Genomic DNA, 21,221 nt, shown 5'->3' on the forward strand with positions numbered 1-21,221 from the left:
TGTTTGGGCTTGGCTTAGGGTGATACATCTCGTAACAGAGCAGCAGAAAGAACCAGGAACCAAGATTTATACAGCATAACTCAGTAAAACTAGAGGCACCAGAGGTTTACATTTACATTAGGTTACATTTTCTAATAGGTAGCAAAGCACATGAATGAAGTTTAGTGGAAGGCCTTCCTCAGGAATCCAGTAAAAACCACACACACACACACACACACACACACACACACACACGGACATCCGTGAGGCAGGAAGGGAGGTCCACTATAGTACAGACAAGCATCCTGGAAAGTCATCAAGGAGTAGGTAGGTTTCAGTTCCTGCAGGAACATGGCATGGACCCAAACTAAATGAGTACAGATACTTGTCATTGAGGAGAAGATTCAAAGTAGGATCCTAGGTGTACAAATTGAGGCACCTGGGGCAGGGGAACTAGGTCTCTGGAATATTGGCTTAAAAGCACCCCTCTCAGGAAAGGGCCTCATATGCCCTGCAGGGGGTTATATATGTGTTGTGGGACACAGATGGCAAGGAGATAATTCTATGCACCAGGCTCTACCATTAACAGGTAAACAGACCAACATTAGGGGAGACTTAGGTAAAAAGGTACGTGCCGAGTGATCAGTTCTCAGGCACTTCCAAGATGCAACTAACAGAAATGTAACTTGGTGTTTACTGTGTCCTAGGTCCAACAACTAAAGAAAAGTGAATTAGTACCTATTACGGACAGACAGACAGGGGCAGAGAACCATTACAATGCTGTCTCAGATAGGCATTTGAAGCTGTTTAAGTACGTAGAGGCTTAAGTCAGGCTGGTTCTGAAATGTGAGAGAGGGTTAAGCTTCATGGGAAATCAGCAGGGTAGTTTGTTGTTTTTTCTTACAACCAATCCCACAATAGTTTGGGACATCAAATATCAGATTGTTGGGAATATTTTTCCATATTAGTTTTTTGCCTCTAATGTTCAAACATAGTTTACAAGATTCCACATAGTTTACAAGGAAAGTTTATGAGCATGTGCTAAATCTCCCAGTTTCTGTCATTCCATCATTGGAAGTTATAAAATTTCAAAAACAAAAAGTTGTAAAATTTCCATCTCCACTTAATCGATCTTATGTACCTATAAGATACATCAAATGTTCTGTGTATACAATCACAGAACATTTGTGCAGATCATGCAAGGTGGGCAGACTCTAGGGATTGGAGATGCAAAGGTGAATAGAGGTTCCACTGCCTCAGTCACAGCTCATTGTTATGGGTGCGGTAATGGATATAAGTAAAAAGTAATGTGAGAGCACAGAGAAACAAGAATTGAACTCTTAAAGAGAAGACTGTGGAAAGCTTCACAGAAGTGTCATTTGGACATCAGCAGTACCATGGTGCTTCTACCCAGGTTTTTGTTTTCTTTTTTTACGTTTTTAAAAATTTCCATAAGCTTTTGAGGAACAGGTGGTATTTGATTACATGAGTAAGTTCTTTAGCAGTGATTTGCAAGATTTTGGTGCACCTATATATAACCCGAGCAGTATACACTGCACGCAATTTGTAGTCTTTTATCCCTCGTCCTCTACCCACCCTTTTCCCCTGAGTCCCCAAAGTCCATTGTGTCATTCTTACACCTTTGCATCCTCATAGCTTAGCTGTCGCTTATGAGTGAGAACATACGATGTTTGGTTTCCTGTGTTACTTCAATTAGAATTATAGTCTCCAGTCTCATCCAGGTTGCTGTGAGTGCCATTAATTCATTCCTTTTCTGAGTAGTATTTCATCTCATATATATGTATATATATATGATACATATATGTGATATATATGTGAAATTATAGATATAGATATAGATATAGATATAGATATAGATATAGGTATAGACAGAGAGTTTCTTTATCCACTCATTGATTAATGGCATTTGTGTTGGTTCCACGATTTTGCAATTGTGAATTGTGCTGCTATAAACATGTATGTGCAAGTATCTTTTTCGTATAATGACTTCTTTTCCTCTGGGCAGACACCCAGTAGTGGGCTTGCTGGATCAAATGGTAGTTCTATTTTTAGTTCTTTTATTTATTTATTTATTTATGTATGTATTTTTAAATTATATTTTATGTTCTAGGGTACATGTGCACAACGTGCAGGTTTGTAACATATGTATACATGTGTCATGTTGGTGTGCTGCACCCATTAACTCGTCATTTACATTAGGTATATCTCCTAATGCTATCCCTCCCCACTCCCCCCACCCCACAACAGGCCCTGGTGTGTGATGTTCCCCTTCCTGTGTCCAAGTGATCTCATTGTTCAATTCCCACCTATGAGTAAGAACATGCAGTGTTTGGTTTTCTGTTCTTGTGATAGTTTGCTGAGAATGATGATTTCCAGCTGCATCCATGTCCCTACAAAGGACACGAACTCATCCTTTTATATGGCTGCGTAGTATTCCATGGTGTATATGTTTTCTTAATCCAGTCTGTCACTGATGGACATTTGGGTTGGTTCCAAGTCTTTGCTATTGTGAATAGTGCCGCAATAAACATATGGGTGAATCACCATACTGTCTTCAATAGTTGTTCCCACCAGCTGTGTAGAAGTGTTCCCTCTTCACCACATCTATGCCAACATCTATTCTTTTGTGATTTTTTATTATGGCCATTCTTTCAGGAGTAAGGTAGTATTCCACTGTGGTTTTGATTTGTATTTATTTCCCTGATCGTTAGTGATGTTGAGCATTTTTTCATATGTTTGTTGGCCATTTGTATATCTTCTTTTGAGAACTGTTTATTCATGTCCTTAACCCACTTTTTGATGGGATTGTTTGCTTTTTTCTTGCTAATTTGTTTGAGTTCGTTGTAGATTCTGGCTATTAGTCCTTTGCCAGATGTATAGATTATGAAGATTTTCTCCCACTCTGTGGGTTGTCTGTTTACTTTGCTGACTGTTCGTTTTGACATACAAAAGCTCTTTAGTTTAACTAAGTCCCAGCTATTTATCTTTGTTTTTATCACATTTGCTGTGGAATTCTTGGTCATTAAATCCCTGACTAGGCCAGTGTCTACAAGGGTTGTTCTAATGTTATCTTCTGGAATTTTTATAGTTTCAGGTATTAGATTTAAGTCTTTCATCTATCTTGAGTTGATTTTTGTAAAAAGTGAGAGATGAGGATCCAATTTCATTCTCCTACATGTGGCTTGCCAATTATCCCAGCACCATTTGTTGAATAGGATGTCCTTTCTCCACTTTATGTTTTTATTTGCTTTGTCAAAGATCAGTTGGCTGTTAGTATTTGGGTTTATTTCTAGGTTCTTTATTCTGTTTCATTGGTATATGTGCCTGTTTTTATACAAGTACCATGCTGTTTTGGTGACTATGGCCTTATAGTATAGTTTGAAAGCAGGTAATGTGATGCCTCCACATTTGTTATTTTTGCTTAATCTTGCTTTGGCTATGTGGGCTCTTTTTTTGTTCCATATGAATTTTAGGCTTCTTTTTCTAGTTCTGTGAAGAATGTTGGTGGTATTTTGATGGGAATTGCATTTAATTGTATATTTCTTTTGGTAGTATTACCCAGGCTTTTCTTACTTAGGCACCCTCTGCTATTCTTTCCTTTTCTTTCTTTCCCCTTCTCTTAACCAACTGTTACCTACAGTTCAAGACTTTCTGAGGGCATTGCATCCTCCAGTAAGTCTCCCTGAATCTTCTCTTCGTCCCCAGGCTTATTATATATCCTTCCTCTTGGTTCCCTTTGCACCTGTGCACACTTCTGTCATTGCACTTGCCAGTTTGTTTTGTGATGATCTGCTCATCTGTCTCCTCACTTAGACTATGAGCTCACTGAGAGCAGTGGCTGTCATATTCACCTTATATTCTCAACACCATCTTGAAAGCAAGAGAAAGAATACCCAGAGGTGGAGGTGGGAAGCTGGTTGTCTGAATAGTGAATTACTCTAGTTTGAACTCTATAGCCAGTGGGCAATGTGGATGCATTGACAGTTTTTTAACAGGAGTCTAGTGAAATCACATTTGGGTTTAGAAAAAATTGCAAGTCTGATGACATGCATAGAATTAAGAGAGGAAATTAGGGATAGGAATTTCGCTTCAGAAATTTAACCACAAGTAAAAGTGAGAGATCACAGAAGTCTGAACCAGACTATAAATGTGAGAATAGAGAAAAAAGTTAACAATTTGGGTGTGAGAGGGCGAGGGGAAAGGTGTGAAGAATGACTAAGTGTGGATCTGTTTTTAAGGATTGAATGGAAATCTGAGCATTTTAGCTAATCAGGCCTAATACTGAATTTTGAGCAAAGCAAAACTCTTGCAAATTGTTATTTCAAATGTGGGCTGAGAAAATGAAGAAATATAAATTCTCACATTATAACCTCTTCCATGTGTCTGATTTGATAGAGTCCACCCCCATCGCCTCCAAATCTCATTGCATCTTAGACAAGCAAGCACAAATGAATTCTATTTAACCTTAGAATTCTATATGAAAACCTTATTGCCTTTTTTTTCTAATTATGTGTCTAAGTGTGGGAAGAACTTTTATCTATGTTTTAATAACTTGCCAGTATAACCACTTTTACTTGAAAATTTTATAATTTTTTAAGTAAACAAATTATTTCTCGAAGTTGAAAATTTTATGACTGAATAAAAATATTTTTCCTCAAAACTCATAGAAATTTTACAACAAATGTTTTAGAATTAACTAAATGTTTCTTTAGTAGTTCAGTCACTTAAAAAGTTATATGATTATGAAAATACTTAAACTTTGTCTTTTAACTATTTCTAATAATGCTATTGGTATAATTTCATATTTTTATACTGATCTTTTCTCCAAACTTTAGTAAAACATACTTCTGTAAACCCCTACCCGCAAAACTGGAGTCCACATTTACTTCTGAATGACTGATAAGGTTGTAAAAGTATGCATGAATTTCGTTATTAAGTTAAAGTTTTTATTGTATTTTATGCACAATGGTATAAATATTAAATTAATTTTCAAGCCTATAGAACATTGATAAAGATTGTTATTGTTATTAGAAAACCCTGAGTTGATTGTTATAAATTACATAACCTTTCATTGGTGGTTTAGTGAATATGGTATAGGGTGACCATGAATCCAAAGAATCAAGGCTGGCTACAGCAAACAGAGGGTCAAAAGGATATGGAACTATGCATGATCTAGCAAAACACTCAATATCTATGCTAAACCACCATGTTTTCCTGGAATGTTAAAAGACAAAGAAGAAAACTTGGGAAACACTACATGCATATAGTTCTGGGTCTTTAAGAATAAAAATATGGGCTGGGCACGGTGTCTCATGCTTGTAATTCTAGCACTTTGAGGGAGGCCAAGGCGGGCGGATCACAAGGTCAGGAGTTCAAGACCAGCTTGGCCAACATAGTGAAACCCTGTCTTTACTAAAAATACAAAAAATATTACAAAAAAGAAAAAATTAACTAAGCATGGTGGCAGGTGCCTGTATTCCCAGCTACTTGGGAGGCTGAGGCAGGAGAATCACTTGAACCCAGGAGATTGTGCCACTGCACTCCAGCCTGGGTGACACAGCGAGACTCTGTCTCAAAGAAAAAAAAGAATAAAAATATGAATGGTCAGAGTGCTGGTACCTTGTCCAGTGCAGTGCTGCCTCGGGATTGCATTGCAGCAAGTCTGACTCTGTCTGAGAGATAGTAAAAGAAAGTGATACCTTCCTTAGCCCCATTTCTCTTCAGACTATATGCTTTCTCCTCTCCAAGTTAATATCTCTTGGTCTAAAGCCTGAGAAAAGGTGCCAATCTTGTTTTTCTTTCTTTCTCACACATCCCAGAAGTTACACTGGGACACTATTACTTTTTTCCAGGCTTTGGCCATGTGTATTGTTTTGGTGAGTCAGCTTCCTTTGTTTTCTTTCATTCTGCAAATATTTTTTAGCTGTCATTCAGTACTAGGTGCTATAAAACTTACAGGTGCATTTTACATGCCTATTCCTACAGGTCACGATTTAACAAAATGTTCATAAATGAGAATTACTAGTGCATGTATTGAATCACCACACCTTAACTGAACAGCTTTCATTGGCCAGAGACTATATTGTCGGTGGAGATTCAAAGATAAACTACAGAAATATCATGCTTAAAGAACTTTCTATAATAAATTGTATAAGAGAAGTCGGTTCAGGGATCTTGGGAGCTCAGAAGCAGGATGAGTTTAAACAAAAGTTGGATTTTGCCTTTAGCTTGGTTTCATTACCCTGAAAGCAGAGCCTGAAATATACTGTAGGGTGCAAGTAGTATATGTGGGTGGTAATCTCGGGAAACAGGAGCATGTGATGAATAAGGAGAAAAATATATATATAATATAAAGATACCGCATTGAGGGCAATGAGGGCTCTAATTATCCGCACCTTCTCAAGCATTGTGCAGATTGGTTTTCTGAATTATCAGCCTGAAGGACAAAATGAAGAAACAATCATTAGCTCCTGTCTCCCATTGTCTGAGAGCTGCCACTAGGATATTAACTTCCTGAAATTCTGCAGAAATCTCCTCTTACTTTGGCACTGGAGATGCCCATACGCAGAAAGCAAAAAGGCACAGCATATTTCAGGAAGCTCATAAGAAACAGTGCATCCAGAAGTGGTGAGAATTGGAGGAACGGGCATGGGACTGTAAGAAGCGGCGCCTTTGATGTTCCTTTTGATCTGATATGTAGCTCTTCTTGTATACAGGTGAGCAAAGGCATGCTGGACAAATGGATTCACATGTGCTAAAGCAAGGGGTAAAAAGCGAATATTAATTCAGGAAAAGGCAAGCTGTATGGCCCTCTCTGACTCTGTCTAACGGTGAATCAGAGAGGGGATGTATGTAAAATAGTGGCAGGGCAGGACTTGAGATAAGAAGGCTAGGTGGGTGCTCTCATGCTAGTAGCATTATAGTACAGGTGATGAGAAGCTCCTGAAGAATCATCTTAACATTTGTATTGTAGAGCAACAATACTGAGCTCTGACTTAGAGGCAGCAAAACTAAAGACAGACCATTTTGATTATTAATGATGTAAATACAAGAATATTGTCAACATGAACTGAAGCATGAAGCTACTTATGATTTATCATCAGAAGGATTTAACTGATTGGAAACAAACAGAGAGGGAGGGGGAAAAGAATTCATTTGTTTTTATTTACTCTTTTTTTCCTACTTATTCCTTAGTTCTGAGTGTGAATAAACTTTGTAAACACTTATACTAAAACATTCTGCTCATTCATACTTATTTATTTGATGAAAGAAGGAAACCCTTGTATAGTTATAAATGTGTGAATTGATTTAAATATTAGGAAATTTTTAAAAAATAAAGCTAACTTTCCGGAGGGGAAAAACTTGGTTAAATTTTTTGCTGGCAATCTGCTTTGTGGTTTTTGAACATGATATCTACATCTAGACTCATGTTTTGCTAGTTAGAATTTTTTTTTTCAAATTAATGCTACCATTATTGTATGCTTCACCATTTAGCTTTTGCAGCCTTGGAAATCTATGATTAATACAAATAATTCTCTATGGCAATTTTTAAAATACATGTAAAAGCATTCAATCTACATTGCTACTGTGTAGTAGCACAAAAAAAAAGAAACTGTCATCAAATTTGAATAAAATCTACCATTTATTCCCTTCTAAATGCAGTCCTAGCTCAAGAGAAAGGAAGCTATTTGTATTTTTCAGAATCAAACTTTCTTAAGTGAATATAGAGTAAGAGTTATAACTGAAATAGTGTTGAAACAGTGGTCATCTCAAATCTGAAGGTCATTCCAAGAAAAGTTTCTGAGTTTTCATTGCCTCAATCTAAAAGTTGGCCTTTTTGGTAAAAGATGAAAGTAAAATAATTAAAGGGTCTGTTGCAGTTTTGGAATATCTTCAAAATATAGTAGAGTGAAGCCTTCTTCCCTCAAATAAAAGACAATTTGCTCATTGTGTTCTTTCTGGGCAGATAAGAATAATGCTTTCTTTCTCTTGTTAGTCTTAACACTTCACTTGTTACTGTGTGTCAGAAAAGCGAGACACCGTAAATGGAGATACTACTGATGGAGGTCATCTGACATGGGGCTGGTAGGCAGTGGGAAGATTGGTATGCACACAGGTAGCTTAGGGGTTGGGGGATGATTTGTAACCAAGGAAATGATAATTAGCAGAACCCAGTGTGCATGTGTGTGCATTCGTGTGTCCACGTGTGTGTGTACTGTAGCACAATGCAAGAAAGAAAAAAAAAAGGCAGACTTTTCATAATTTCAGGGATAAATAAATCCTTAATCACTTCATGTAGACTATTGGCTACTTGGAGATATATATTTATGTTTATATATATCTATAACTATATAACTGCATGCTAATTAAAAACATACAAGAAGTGCCTAAAGAATTACAACAGAAAGTGGCATAGTAATTATTAGAGTTAATATAGTATAAATAAGGCCAGGCATGGTGGCTCATGCCTGTAATCCCAGCACTTTGGGAGGCCAAGTTGGGGAGATCACTTGAGGAGAGGAGATAGAGACGAGTCTGGCCAACATGGTGAAACCCGTCTCTGCTAAAAATATAGAAATTAGCTGAGTGTCGTATTGGGTGCCTGTAATCCCAGTTACTCAAGAAACGGAAGCAGGAGAATTGTTTGAACCTGGAGGCTGAAGCCGCATGAGCCAAGGTCACTCCACTGCACTCCAGCCTGGGTGACAGAGCAAGACCCTGTCTCAAAAAAAAAAAAAAAAAAAAAAAAAAAAAAGTGTAAATAATAGTTCAAAACACAAGTCTGTTAAGAGAAAAGGTACAGAGGAATGGTGAGACAACTTTTTTATTTGTATGATAAAGGACTGTTTTCTGTGACTGTGAGAAAGACTATGAGTTAAGAAAAAGTGGCCATCAATAAATGAGCCACTTGTGGGGAAGAACCATAAGCCACTCTCAGCTGAAATACAAATGCCATCATTATTTAATATGATTGGAATATTAGTATTAGTTTTTGGTATGTACTGCTAGTACTGGTACATTTTACTGGTCAATTAATATTTTGTTAATATTAATTTCTAACTAAATTCCAGAGTGAAATGGAAATAATACTGAAAAAAATTTTATTTACAAAACGGATTTTGTTTTTTTTCCCATTAAGAATGATACACAGTTGTCCTTCAGCAGCCATAGGGGATTGGTTTCAGGACCTCCCTTGGGTACTAAAATCTGCAGATGCTCTAGCCCTTGTTATAAAATGGCTTAGTATTTGTATATAACCTATGCACAGCCTCTGGTATACTTTAAATCAGGGGTCCCCAACCCCAGGGCCACGACCAGTACTGGTCCATAACCTGTTAGGCTGTTTGATACCAGGCTGCACAGCAAGAGCTGAGCTCCTCCTCCTGTCAGATCAGCGGTGGCATTAGATTGTCATAGGAGCACGAACCCCATTGTGAACTGCACATGTGAGGGATCTAGGTTGTGCACTCCTTATGAGAATCTAATGATAAATGTAATGTGCTTGAATCATCCCAAAACCACTCCCCTTCCCCTCACCATCCCTGTCCATGGAAACATTTCTTCCACAAAACCAGTCCTTGGTGCCAGAAAGTTTGGGGACTGCTGCTTTAAATCGTCTCTAGATTACTGATGATGCCCAATACAATGTAAATTCTATGTAAATAGTTTTTATACTATATTGTTTAGAGAATAATAAAAAGAAAAAGGCTACATGTTCAGTTTAAGTGTTGATAAGTGTGCAGAGAAAAGGGAACCTTCATACATTGTTGGTGGAAATATAGATTCGTGCAATCATTATGGACAATAGTATGGAGGTTCCTAAAGAAATTAAAATTAGAATTACCTAAGACCCAGCAATCCCTCCTCTGGGTATGTACCCAAAGGAAATGAAATCATCACCTCATAAAGTTATCTGCACTGCTCTATTCACTGCAGCATTATTTACAGTAGCCAAGATGTGGAAACCACCTAGGTATGTGTTGGTGGATGAATGGATAAAATAAACTGTGGTATATGTATATACAATGGAATATTATTCAACCTTAAAAAACGAGGAGACCCTGTCATTTACCACAACATGCATGGACCTGGAGGATATTAAGCTATGGGAAATAAGCCCAATGCACACTCACACACAAAATTGCATAATCTCACTTATATGTGAAATCTAAAAAGAAAAAGGTCAAATATACAGTTAAAATAAAACAGTAGTTACTAGCTGGACATGGTGGCTCACGCATGTAATCCTAGCACTTTGGGAAGCCGAGGTGTGTGGATCACCTAAGGTCAGGAGTTCAAGACCAACCTGGCCAACATGGCAAAACCCTGTTTCTACTAAAAGTACAGATATTAGCCGGGCGTGGTGATGGGTGCCTGTAATCCCAGCTACTAGGGTGGTTGAGACAGGAGAATCACTTGAACTCAGGAGGTGTAGGTTGCAGTGAGCCGAGATGGTGCCGCTTCACTCCAGCCTGGGCAAAGAGCGCAACTCTGTCTCAAAATAAAAAAAAAACATAAAACACAGTGCACACAGTGGTTACCATGAGTGAGGTGGCAGGGAGGAGACTGGGAAATGTAAATCAAAGGATACAAAGTAGCAAGTATGTAGGAGGAACTATAAAGCTGACATGCAGGATGACAACTATAGTTAGTAATAATGTATTGTATTCAGGATTTTTGCTAATTGAGTAGATTATAGCTGCTCTTGCCACAGGGGAAAAAGTGGGTAACTATGTGAGATCATGGATGTGCTAATTTTTGTCGCTACAATAACCATTTCACTATATACATTCATCTTATAACAGCATGTTGTTTACTGTAAATATACACAATAAAATTTATTTTTAAATATCTGAGTATGATTTGATGAATTGTGAAAATAGAGTGAATTATAATAATTTAAAATGTAAGTTAATGTTATTAGAAAAGAAACAGAAAGAACGTACCACACAGAAAGTCTGTCTGAAGGATCTTTGTTTTCTCCACCAATACAAGTGTTCATTGATTCAGAGGTGGATTATGAGATATGACCATAAAACAAAAATTTCAAGGGAAATATAGTTAATTCAATGAAAAATTCTCAACACAACAGTTACATGCCAGTAAACACTATATCTTTTAGATAACAGATCATATCTATTATATTTAAAATTCAAGGAGAGACTACATGAGAGATGCTATTAGATCAGCTTCTAATTTCAAAGATTTCTAAGATATGGAATGGTTATTCCTTATACAAATTTAAAAAGCCAATGCTGAAGAAATTCAGCTGCATAGATACACCATGAGGTGGAAAGATGCTCCATAACTCTTAATTAAATTGCATTAATTACACATAAAAGGAAAATATTTCATTTCATTGTTATTTGGAAACCAAAGAAAGAAAAGACTGAATTTTTACATAGTGTTAAAGAGATTGCATATCTGTACTAAGTTTAAGACAGAGGCAAAATGTATTTTATTCATTTGTCCTGCATCAGTTAGAAATAAAATTCAACTTCCTTTTACTTTTCTTTTTGAAAATAAAAAACTCAGTCTAAGGAAAATCTTAAGGTTTTCATTTTAAGTGATCCACTGTTCTAGAAGTTTAGTATTTTGTTTAAAATGTTTATGCTCTGTATTCCACCAAGTCTAGTTTTAAAACAAAACAAACAACAACAAAATACTTCTGTAACTTGGAGTTTAAGGTGAAAGAAACCAACTACATGGTTTGAAAATATCACACTTTTCATCTCTCTTTTTTTAAATTTTTAAGTCAGAACAGAAATTGTATGGATTTAGTGTAAGTCTTAGGATCTCACAAGTGTCAGTATTTCACTCTCCTCTATATCTTGATAGCAATAACTTGAAACAGGATCTCAGTAGCTCAAGCAATATTGGGCTCTGAGAGTTGGTTAAAAATTATTTGGCTGAGCGCCTGTTGCTGAGGGAAGAACTAATCTCGAGCATATTTTTGGAGCCAAATATCAAATTGTTTGTGCTTAGCAACACAGCACCAGTCTTGCCCTTCAAAATGATCGTAAACCAAATGCCAGAAATGTTCTGGTTCTGACTACAGAGTTCTATTCATAAATGACAGGAGGCAAGAGGCCCTCCTCGCTTTCAGAAGAAAGGTCCTTTGCTTTCTTAGTCAATGGTAGGAAAAACCATTGTGGTTTTCATTGCATTACATAATTTTTAAGGTGATTACTTCAATAAGAAGTGCTCTCTCTATATATGTGTTTATAGATGCATTTTTTTTAAACACTGGAAAATTTCTGAAAGTAGTACAAATCTTGTAATGTCAAGTAGATGTGGGAAAAAGGGAACTTACAACATTCCCTCCTTACATTGCTCTACTTTGGCATCTGCATTTTTAAAATGTTAAAAATGTTTGAAAATGTGTTGTTAACACTTAATATGGTGATAGTAGCTGATACCAAGGCAACTCTAACTCCACCCAGATAAAAATAAATCTTGAAGATGAGTTTCTGTGTCTCTGGGCAAATATTTTTGTGAATAGTAGAAATAGAGAAAGTTAAAGATACCTGAGCTTTTGACCTTTACCAGTTTTATAGATATGTTTATAGTTACACATTTTTATTCATGCATTTTAGATAAATAACTTTGGAAAGCAATTGATTCTTCTTGTAAAAATCAAGTATATTCTCAATAGACTGAGAGACTTTTTTTTTGAGACAGAGTCTTGCTCTGTTGCCCAGGCTGGAATGCAGTGGCACAATCTTGGCTCACTGCAACTTACCTCTGCCTCATGGGTTCAAGCAATTCTCCTGCCTCAGCCTCCCGAGTAGCTGGGATTACAGGTGCACGGCACCACATCCCGCTAATTTTTGTATTCTTAGTAGAGATGGGGTTTCACCATTTTGGCCAGGCTGTGAGAAACTTTTTAAGGTCTCTTTTGCGGCCAGCTGTTTGTCTACCTTATTTAATTCTTAATCTCACTATCCAATATTTTTCTGTTTAAGTACTTTCAGCAAATATTAAATACTTGTTGTGACTTCAGTCTTCTCCTGTGGAAAAACACTGGTAATGACAAAAACACATATTTCAACCTAATATACAATAGAAACGGAATGCCAGCTATTCATGGAGGAGAAGAATAACCTTCTGTATTTAAAATAACTTATTTTGCTCTGTGTTTTAAAATCATTCTTCCTTAATCAATTGTAAGCATCTTGACTAAAATTTATATACCTAAAGATAAATAATTCAGTAGCAATGATAACTGAAAACAGGATACATACAATGAACTTGCTAAATTACCATAAATTCTCATTGATTTCAAAAATAACTCTGTACTTTTTTCAGATTTTGTTAGAAGAATATTCAATAAAAATATTTATTCAATGAACACTTCAGATGTCAAGATTCTTCCCCATGTTTGGGACAACAGTAACCGGTAAAGATTCTGCAGCCAGGCGTGGAGGCTCACGCCTGTAATCCCAGAACTTTGGGAGGCCGAGGTGGGCAGATCATGAGGTCAGATCAAGACCATCCTGGCTAACATAGTTAAACTCTGTCTCTACTAAAAACACAAAAAATTAGCCAGGCGTGGTGGCGGGTGCTTGTAGTCCCAGCTGCTCAGGAGGCTGAGGCAGGAGAATCAATTGAACCCGGGAGGTGGAGGTTGAGGTGAGACGAGATCGCACCACTGCACTCCAGCCTGGGTGACAAGAGCAAGAAAAAAAAAAAAAGATTTTACACCTGGACTCTGTGCTCACCAGCAGAAGGGGTAACATGGCTTCTTAGGACAATCTTGCTTGACCATTTACTTCTTTGACACTAGGGATATTCTTAGATCAGCAGGTCCTTCCCTCCATATATCCATTTGAGGCTCATAGAAAGTCTGGGAGGCAGGGAATTTATGACAGCGAGCAGTATACTTTTTATCTAAGAAATTATTAATGTCACCGCATTCAAGTAATGGACACCCTCAATACCTTCAAGACCAAGGGAATTACATGATATGTAAAATTAGAAAACTGTCATCTACTAGTGGCTAGGTACTTTAATTACATTAAGCATGCAACAAGAGAACTCTTCAAATGAATCCTTCTCTCCTCTGTATTATTTCCAACCCTCGGATCCCTATTGCAGACAAAAGCTATGCTGCTATGTCCCTTCTGCAGACAAAAGCTATGCTGCTGAATGTCTTAATGGTTTGTTACCCCAACTAGCTTCAAGATACTGCAGGTCAAGGATAGCATCTTACTCTTCCCTGCATCTCCAGCACCTCTCAGTATGTTGGTCACATAGAAGATGTTTGCTGAAGAGTTGAATAAAAATATGTACAAGGGACACAATTAGCATTGTTTAAAAAAGATGTAACAAGATAGGGTAAAGGAAAGCTTTTGAGGATAAACCTTTAGAACAATCAATAATATCTTCTCCTCTGTTGGTTAGTTGCCCTTCAATCTCAGCCACTGAATCAAATACAACGTAATTACTATTCTGATATGTTCTTGAATCTAATATCCAATAACAAGATACATAGTGGATTTAATGATGTTTTTGAAAGGGCTTGAGGAGACAGGAAGGGGAATATACACACTAACTTTAAAAATGTATCTTAGTATCAGAAACAAAAAATATGTGAAAAAATGTGTGTCATTTAATCAAAGAAACATAGTATTTTCAACTACAGAGTTTACTCTGACTTGGTAACAAATCTTTATAATCGCTGACATACTCTGAGCTCTTAAGATGGACCAGGCACAGGATTATGGCTTTTACATGCACTGTCTTTTTAAATTTTCACAGTAACTAGTGATATAGGCATTTTGAGAAGTTTAATAACTTGTCCTTGATCAAAGACCTAGTATTTCGGATGCATAGCCATGTCCAACCCCAAAGCCCATGCTTTTCACTATTGTTGTACTCCATACATTAGCTTCCAAATTTATTTGCAATCCAAATATTAAAAGCAAGTCATAAGCTTAGTATGGCCAACGTGATACTAAGTATCCACTTACTAAACTTTATTTTCAAAATGTGGTTTTATCTCAGTTTAATGAACATTGCATGTTTTAATTTATACTTTCACATTATATAATAAGGGCGTGGTTACAGATATGTTAATTTCCTGTTCTTCTTCACAATGATGGAACATAGCAGCAAATTAAACTGTTAATTTGCAGATACCCATAGGCCTTTGGTGTCTGAATAGAAATGAACACACCTACAACTGAGAGAGAAAGCATGTGAAGTATTCCAGTGAACAGAGACCATTTATTCAGTCACAGACACAGGAGAAAAACAACAATTAAAAAAACAATTTCTGATGAAAAGTTCATAAAAAGTTCACTCAGTTTAAGCATATATTCTACAACTACTTAAAATAAAGTTCTTCTTAAACATCAAATCTTTTTTTTGTTTTTAGATTTCTTCTGCCTGTATCAAATTAATAGGACACAGCATACTTTTAATTTGTTCTGGTTTCTTAGTGGGGCATTTATTAAACACATTAAAACAATAGTCTCAGGGTTTTACTGCTGATGTTAAAGTTCTGCTTTCCTACTTACCAAATGTGTAAGGCACATACTTTGCCCCTTTCTCAAATCTCCCAAATGGAGAATGATAAGAATACTTACCTCAATTAAACAAGCTATAACAAGTAGAGTGTTTAGAAAAGTGCCGGTACACCATAAGCCTGCAGTGAGTATTGGACTGTATTACCTCTGAAAGCTGCAGAATGGAATTCTCAAAGTTATATGTCCCTAAAATCCTCTTAAGTGACAGGAATGGAGAAATTACCAGTCTGTTTAAGTGAGCTTTTCTAGAGTCTGGGCCTATGTTTTTAGGACAAGACAGTTCAGCTTCAGCTTAAAATGAGAGAGCATGTCTGTGTCCTTACCCCTGGGTGCCAGGTTTCTTGTTCCCATCTTGAGACAAATAATTTTTGATGGAGAAGAGGCAGTCTCTTTCATTTCGCTCTAAAAACCTTTTCTGGAGGAGGTAGACACTCTCCACCCCCGTTTTGAGAGTCATCTCATGCAGCTGAGAATGACTGGCTGAGTACAAGCAATTGTTCCTTCTAAGCAGTTTCAATTCTTATAACTTGTGGAGATATTCTTAAGTCCAGGAAATTTTGTGGATGGTGGATTTTTATTACAAAGGCCTGTGCTTCATAGGAACAAAATAATTCAAAGTCAGGAACCAGATCAAAGCCACAACTCAGATATGGCACCTTGAGAAGTTCATTTGTATTTCACTTGCATAAAAATCCTCACCACTGCTACCTGATTTTCACAAATCATTCAACAGTTATCCATGAAGCACCCAGTGTGTGTCTGGTCTCTGTGTCAGTCCCTGGCTTCATGTGTCTTTCCTTCTGTACCCCGACTCCCCAGCTCATAAGCACATGAAGTAAGAAAATGAAAATATTTTTCTGTCCTCTCTTCTAAATCACTTTTTTCAAAACAAACAGCTCTCACCTGATCATCTTCCATCCAGTCAATCACGGGGGCCTAGAAATATCACAAATATTTTCTGGTTCTGTCCCTCCCCTCAAGCTTGCCAACATTATCACAGTTCAGAGCCTGCTCATCTTTCCCCCAAACTGCAGTTAGATCTCTCCACAATGCAATTCTGCACATTCCCTGTTAGAACCCTTCAATTATTTCCCAACCCATGCAAAATAAAATCTAAGGCTTTTATTAACACATTCAGGAACTCTGTGGCCTACATTTCTCTAGACTAATTTTCCAGCAGTTGACTTCCAGTGCAAGTGAAAGCCTAGTGTCATGCCTGCATGATAGATAAATTGGAAGCTGAGGAGCCCAAATGTATAGACCATGCCATGAAAGGTTTATAGTAATGACACAGAGGCCCTATACTACAATGCTTGAAGCTGCCTCTCTACTGTCAGACAGACCGCTTGCCAGTCGTGAGACCTGGGGTAAAATGCCTTAATTTTTATGTGCCTAGAGTTCTCTTGTGAGATGAGTATAAAAATTATCCCTATTTCATAAGATTTAATAAAGCATTTAGCATAATACCTCATAACAATTGCAATTCAGTGGTGGTTATTATTATAAAGAAATGATGATTAACTTTATCTTAATGTTTAACATGTTCTGATAGTTACTGATCTATAGCTTTAATATGGAGGTTAGAGAATGACCCGGAAAGAATTGGCCACAGATGATTGAAGATAGTGATGCAGGAATAAAAGATGACTGCAAAATGTAAACCTGTAATAACAGGAAGAATGAAGTCACTGGTCTCATGGGAACTGATATGGGAGAAAAAAAACAGATCAAAAGGCTATTCATGTTTTGGACCTCTTTGCCAAAATGGAAATGAGAAATTTGGGAATAAAAATTAGAGCAATTCTAGCATCTAGTTTTAACATAATTCTTACCCCTAAAAAGAATCTATAACAAACCCCCAAGGCTGGGCGCGGTGGCTCACACCTGTAATCCTAGCACTTTGGGAAGCCGAGGCAGGCGGATCACGAGGTCAGGAGAATGAGATCATCCTTGCTAACATGGTGAAACCCCGTCTCTACTAAAAATACAAAAAATTAGCCGGGCGTGTTGGTGGGCGCCTGTAGTCCCAGCTACTCGGGAGGCTGAGGCAGGAGAATGGCGGGAACCCGGGAGGCGGAGCTTGCAGTGAGGGGAGATCACAGCATTGCACTCCAGCCTGGGCGACAGAGCAAGAATCCGTCTCAAAAAAATTAAAAAAAAAAAATAATAATAATAATAGTAATAAAGAAACTCCCAAATGACAGGCAGCCATGCATTTCAAGTAGTCTTTTAATTGTTAAAATTTAAGTTTCCAACATGAACATAAAATTTTCAACTTAAAAGAAATGAGTTCCAAATTTGAGACAGGTAACAAAGGATAAAGACTACTAGGGGGTAAATTCCATCTCTTTAGAGATCTAGTACACAATTTAGCAATGTCCAATCAAGGCTTTAACTACTACATGTGAACACATCATCATTTCAAAATGTTACTTAATGATGCCAATTAACTGTACAATGTCTCTGCATAGCACATAACCCTAAAATGATTTGTGCAACGTTATTGTCAGTAAAACTGAACTACAGGGAATGCTCATATTCTATGTCAGTATATACAGAAATGGAATATCAATAATGTAATGTCTGTTGGTATTAGAAAAAAGTGAAAATTTTCATATTTTTCTATTTTCTTTTTTCCTCAATGGGATGCTCTTGTTAAAGATAGATCTGCATAGTAAGGTTTGTATAAACATTATTTAGCTAAGGTTAAAAGAGGTAATGTACTGATTCCAGCACAGATATTAAAACAAATTAGTCTGTAGGTAGGCAGTAATTATATTACTAACCATAGTTTTATTATATGGTTATATTAATTATATTACTAACCATCCTTTTATTCCTTCCCATTTGATTTTACACAGTGGGATGTTAAAGGTTGAATGTCTTTGGTATCTATAAACTTAACTGAAAGATGTATTTGTTTGTTTAGGTCTGCTGATTTTCATAATCATAATTTTACTCCTATAGATTTCTTGTAGGAGTACTATATATGATTTATCTTGCACTAAATTTTGTTATGTCATACAAATTAATAGGCTTTTATTTATGGAAAGCTACTATTAATCTGTCATTTCTTTTAATATTACCAAAAAAAAATGTTATAGCTTTAAATGTTGGAGAGTTTATATTTTAAAAGTTACATGCTAGAAAAGCTTATTTTGTATGAGTATGTTAGAAGTTACAGATAATTCATCTGTCAACTATATAACTCTCTAACACTACTTTTCTTTAATGAATAATATGAAATTTAGCAGTGAAAATGTAACAATGTGCTAATCCTAAATAAATCAACAAATTTAGAGATGTACCTCTAAAACAATTTAAATTCAACAGTGTAATTTTCCATTCGACTTTCACTTATTCATTCATTAAACAAATGTTTGTGTGTACCTGCAATGTATGAGACATTGTACTGAAGCTAGGCAGTGTGAGTTATCATATGGGATTATCTTTTAAATACTTTTGAGGGCAAAAAGAAAAGAAAAAGTGTGAGAAAAGACAAAGGGTTAATTCATTTAAAAATAACACTTGAAGACTATTTTCTTTGCAAGGCATAAAGTTGTCACCCTCTCAAACAGTAGATATTTCACATTTAGGATGCAAGACTCCAGTTCCAATAAAGCTGATTGCACAGCTGCTACCCTAATTAAACTGCTACATGAACTCTGAGCAATGTAGCATGGTAGCCGCATGCTTCTGCTTGCATGATGGTTAATTCCTTCCATCCTCATCAGTGATTTTCTGAGCTTTGAAATTCTGATGGTACCTAGGATATGAAGCATATTTATCTAACTGAAAAACAAATAATTAGATGTAACAAATGTGCAGAAAGTATGAATGGCTTTGTCACTTTATTGTAGCAGAGAATGAATGTGGGAGAAATTAAAGCTGATGCTAGAACATATGCCTATTTTTTTTAGCTGGAAAATTTCAAGGTTTATGTACCTTGGGCTTGAGAAAGAAATGGAATTTATTTTTTATGCACTGATATCTCCTTTTGTTTGTTTGTTTGTTTGTTTGGAAGAGCTCTCTTATGAATGAATGGTATGTAAATACAGCAGAAATGTAATTATATATTTTCCTGACCCAGTTCCTAAATAATAGATATCATTTCAGAAGTGCCCCTAATACCTGACCTTTTGCTCTAAGCCATATCAAAGCACACATCTAGTCTACTTTTCACTCTCATTCCTAGCCACTATGACAATACTATTCAGATAAAACTTCTGGTCCTCTACTTATATGACTCATATCAACTTGACCTTAGGATAGTGACTGACTGTGCCTATCCAGGTTCATGCTGTTTGTCCATTATTATGGTTTTGTGAGAAAAGGCAAAATTTCTAGGTAAAGTGTTACGATGACGAATAACCCACTAGGAAACCAGCTGACCCTTTCATTTGCCATCTCATCACTTCAAACAGCTCTCCAGCACCTGCAGCCAGCACAGACCAAAGTCAGGTTTGTCTCTTCTTCTGTTGAGGAACAAAGGTTGATTCCATATCTTGGCTATTGTGAATAGTAATGCACTAAACATGGTAGTATGATATAAAAATATCGCAGATAGCCCTTAAATATGTATAACTATGATGTATCTATCCAAATTAAAAATTAAAATCTATTTTTAAAAGTTAAATTAGAAAGCTCATAGTTCCTGGCAAACTACTACCTTTCTTGGCAAAAGAATTTGATATCTCTTAAATGTTTTCTGCCTAATGCTGATAGATTGTATTTACATATTCCATTAATGACAACAAATAAAATTACACCAAAACATTAGCATTATTTATTTCCAGGTGTGCCTCTCAATATAAATTACTCCAAAATTCACAAAACCAAAATCAATGTGGAATTGTACTCAGGGATGCAAATGTAGCCCAGTGAAGCGTTTGCCCACTTGTTTGGGATTATTTAAGCACAATTGGAAAAAGGTGCAATGTATGCCTAAAAATTCCATAATAAAGGCCAGGCACGGTGGCTCACACCTGTAATCTCAGCACTTTGGGAGGCCGAGGTGGGCAGATCATGACATCAGGAGATCGAGACCATCCTGGCTAACATGGTGAAACCCCGTCTCTACTAAAAATACAAAAAATTAGCCAGACATGGTGGCGGGAGCCTGTAGTCCCAGCTACTCGGGAGGCTGAGGCAGGAGAATGGCATGAACCCAGGAGGCAGAGTTTGCAGTGAGCCTGCTCTCCAGCCTGGGCAACAGAACGATACTCCGTCTCAAAAAATAAAAATAAAAAATAAAAATTCTGTAATAGGAACTTTTTAATGTATGATATTATAATGTAAAAAGACTAGATGTCAAACAAATTATGTGATGGGAAGGAATTAAGGGAGAACTTTAGACTAAGCAATAGAGCAGCACCTCTTTTTCACCACAAATCTGTTACGTGTATTGCTCAATTGTGCTGAATCCATATTGGATCCTGGTGGCTATGTAATAGTCTCTTTCTTGGATAAACTTTTGTCCTCTCTTATGGTTTATTAATGGTGTACAGAACAGCATTGAATAGTGATTATTTCCTATGGCTTCCTAGATATCTCTCTCATAATCACCTTTGAATGTTCTAAAGATCATTCTTAGATAGAGTATAACTAGATACCAATCATAGTGGAAATCAAGTAGACAAAATTTAAAAGGAGTCTTAATTGAAGGTCATTTTATTGTCCTCAGATAGTATT

At 36.6% G+C, this 21,221-nt stretch overlaps 1 protein-coding gene across 11 annotated transcripts in view; it reads left to right on the forward strand.

Moving 5' to 3' along the window:
* SNCA (synuclein alpha) overlaps positions 1–21,221 on the forward strand; it is a 111,436-nt gene that overhangs the window by 58,759 nt on the left and 31,456 nt on the right. Inside the window, exon 1 of one of the 11 annotated variants that reach the window (XM_050790510.1) lies at positions 6,367–6,716. The exons of the other annotated variants lie outside the window; for them this stretch is intronic. Coding sequence (XP_050646467.1) covers positions 6,555–6,716 — 162 coding nt within the window. The 5' untranslated portion in view covers positions 6,367–6,554. Of the gene's footprint in view, positions 1–6,366; positions 6,717–21,221 lie in introns of those variants that run through there. 11 annotated transcript variants of the gene reach the window in all.

This window comes from Macaca thibetana, chromosome 5, assembly GCF_024542745.1.
Source record: "Macaca thibetana thibetana isolate TM-01 chromosome 5, ASM2454274v1, whole genome shotgun sequence".
Taxonomy (NCBI): domain Eukaryota; kingdom Metazoa; phylum Chordata; class Mammalia; order Primates; family Cercopithecidae; genus Macaca; species Macaca thibetana.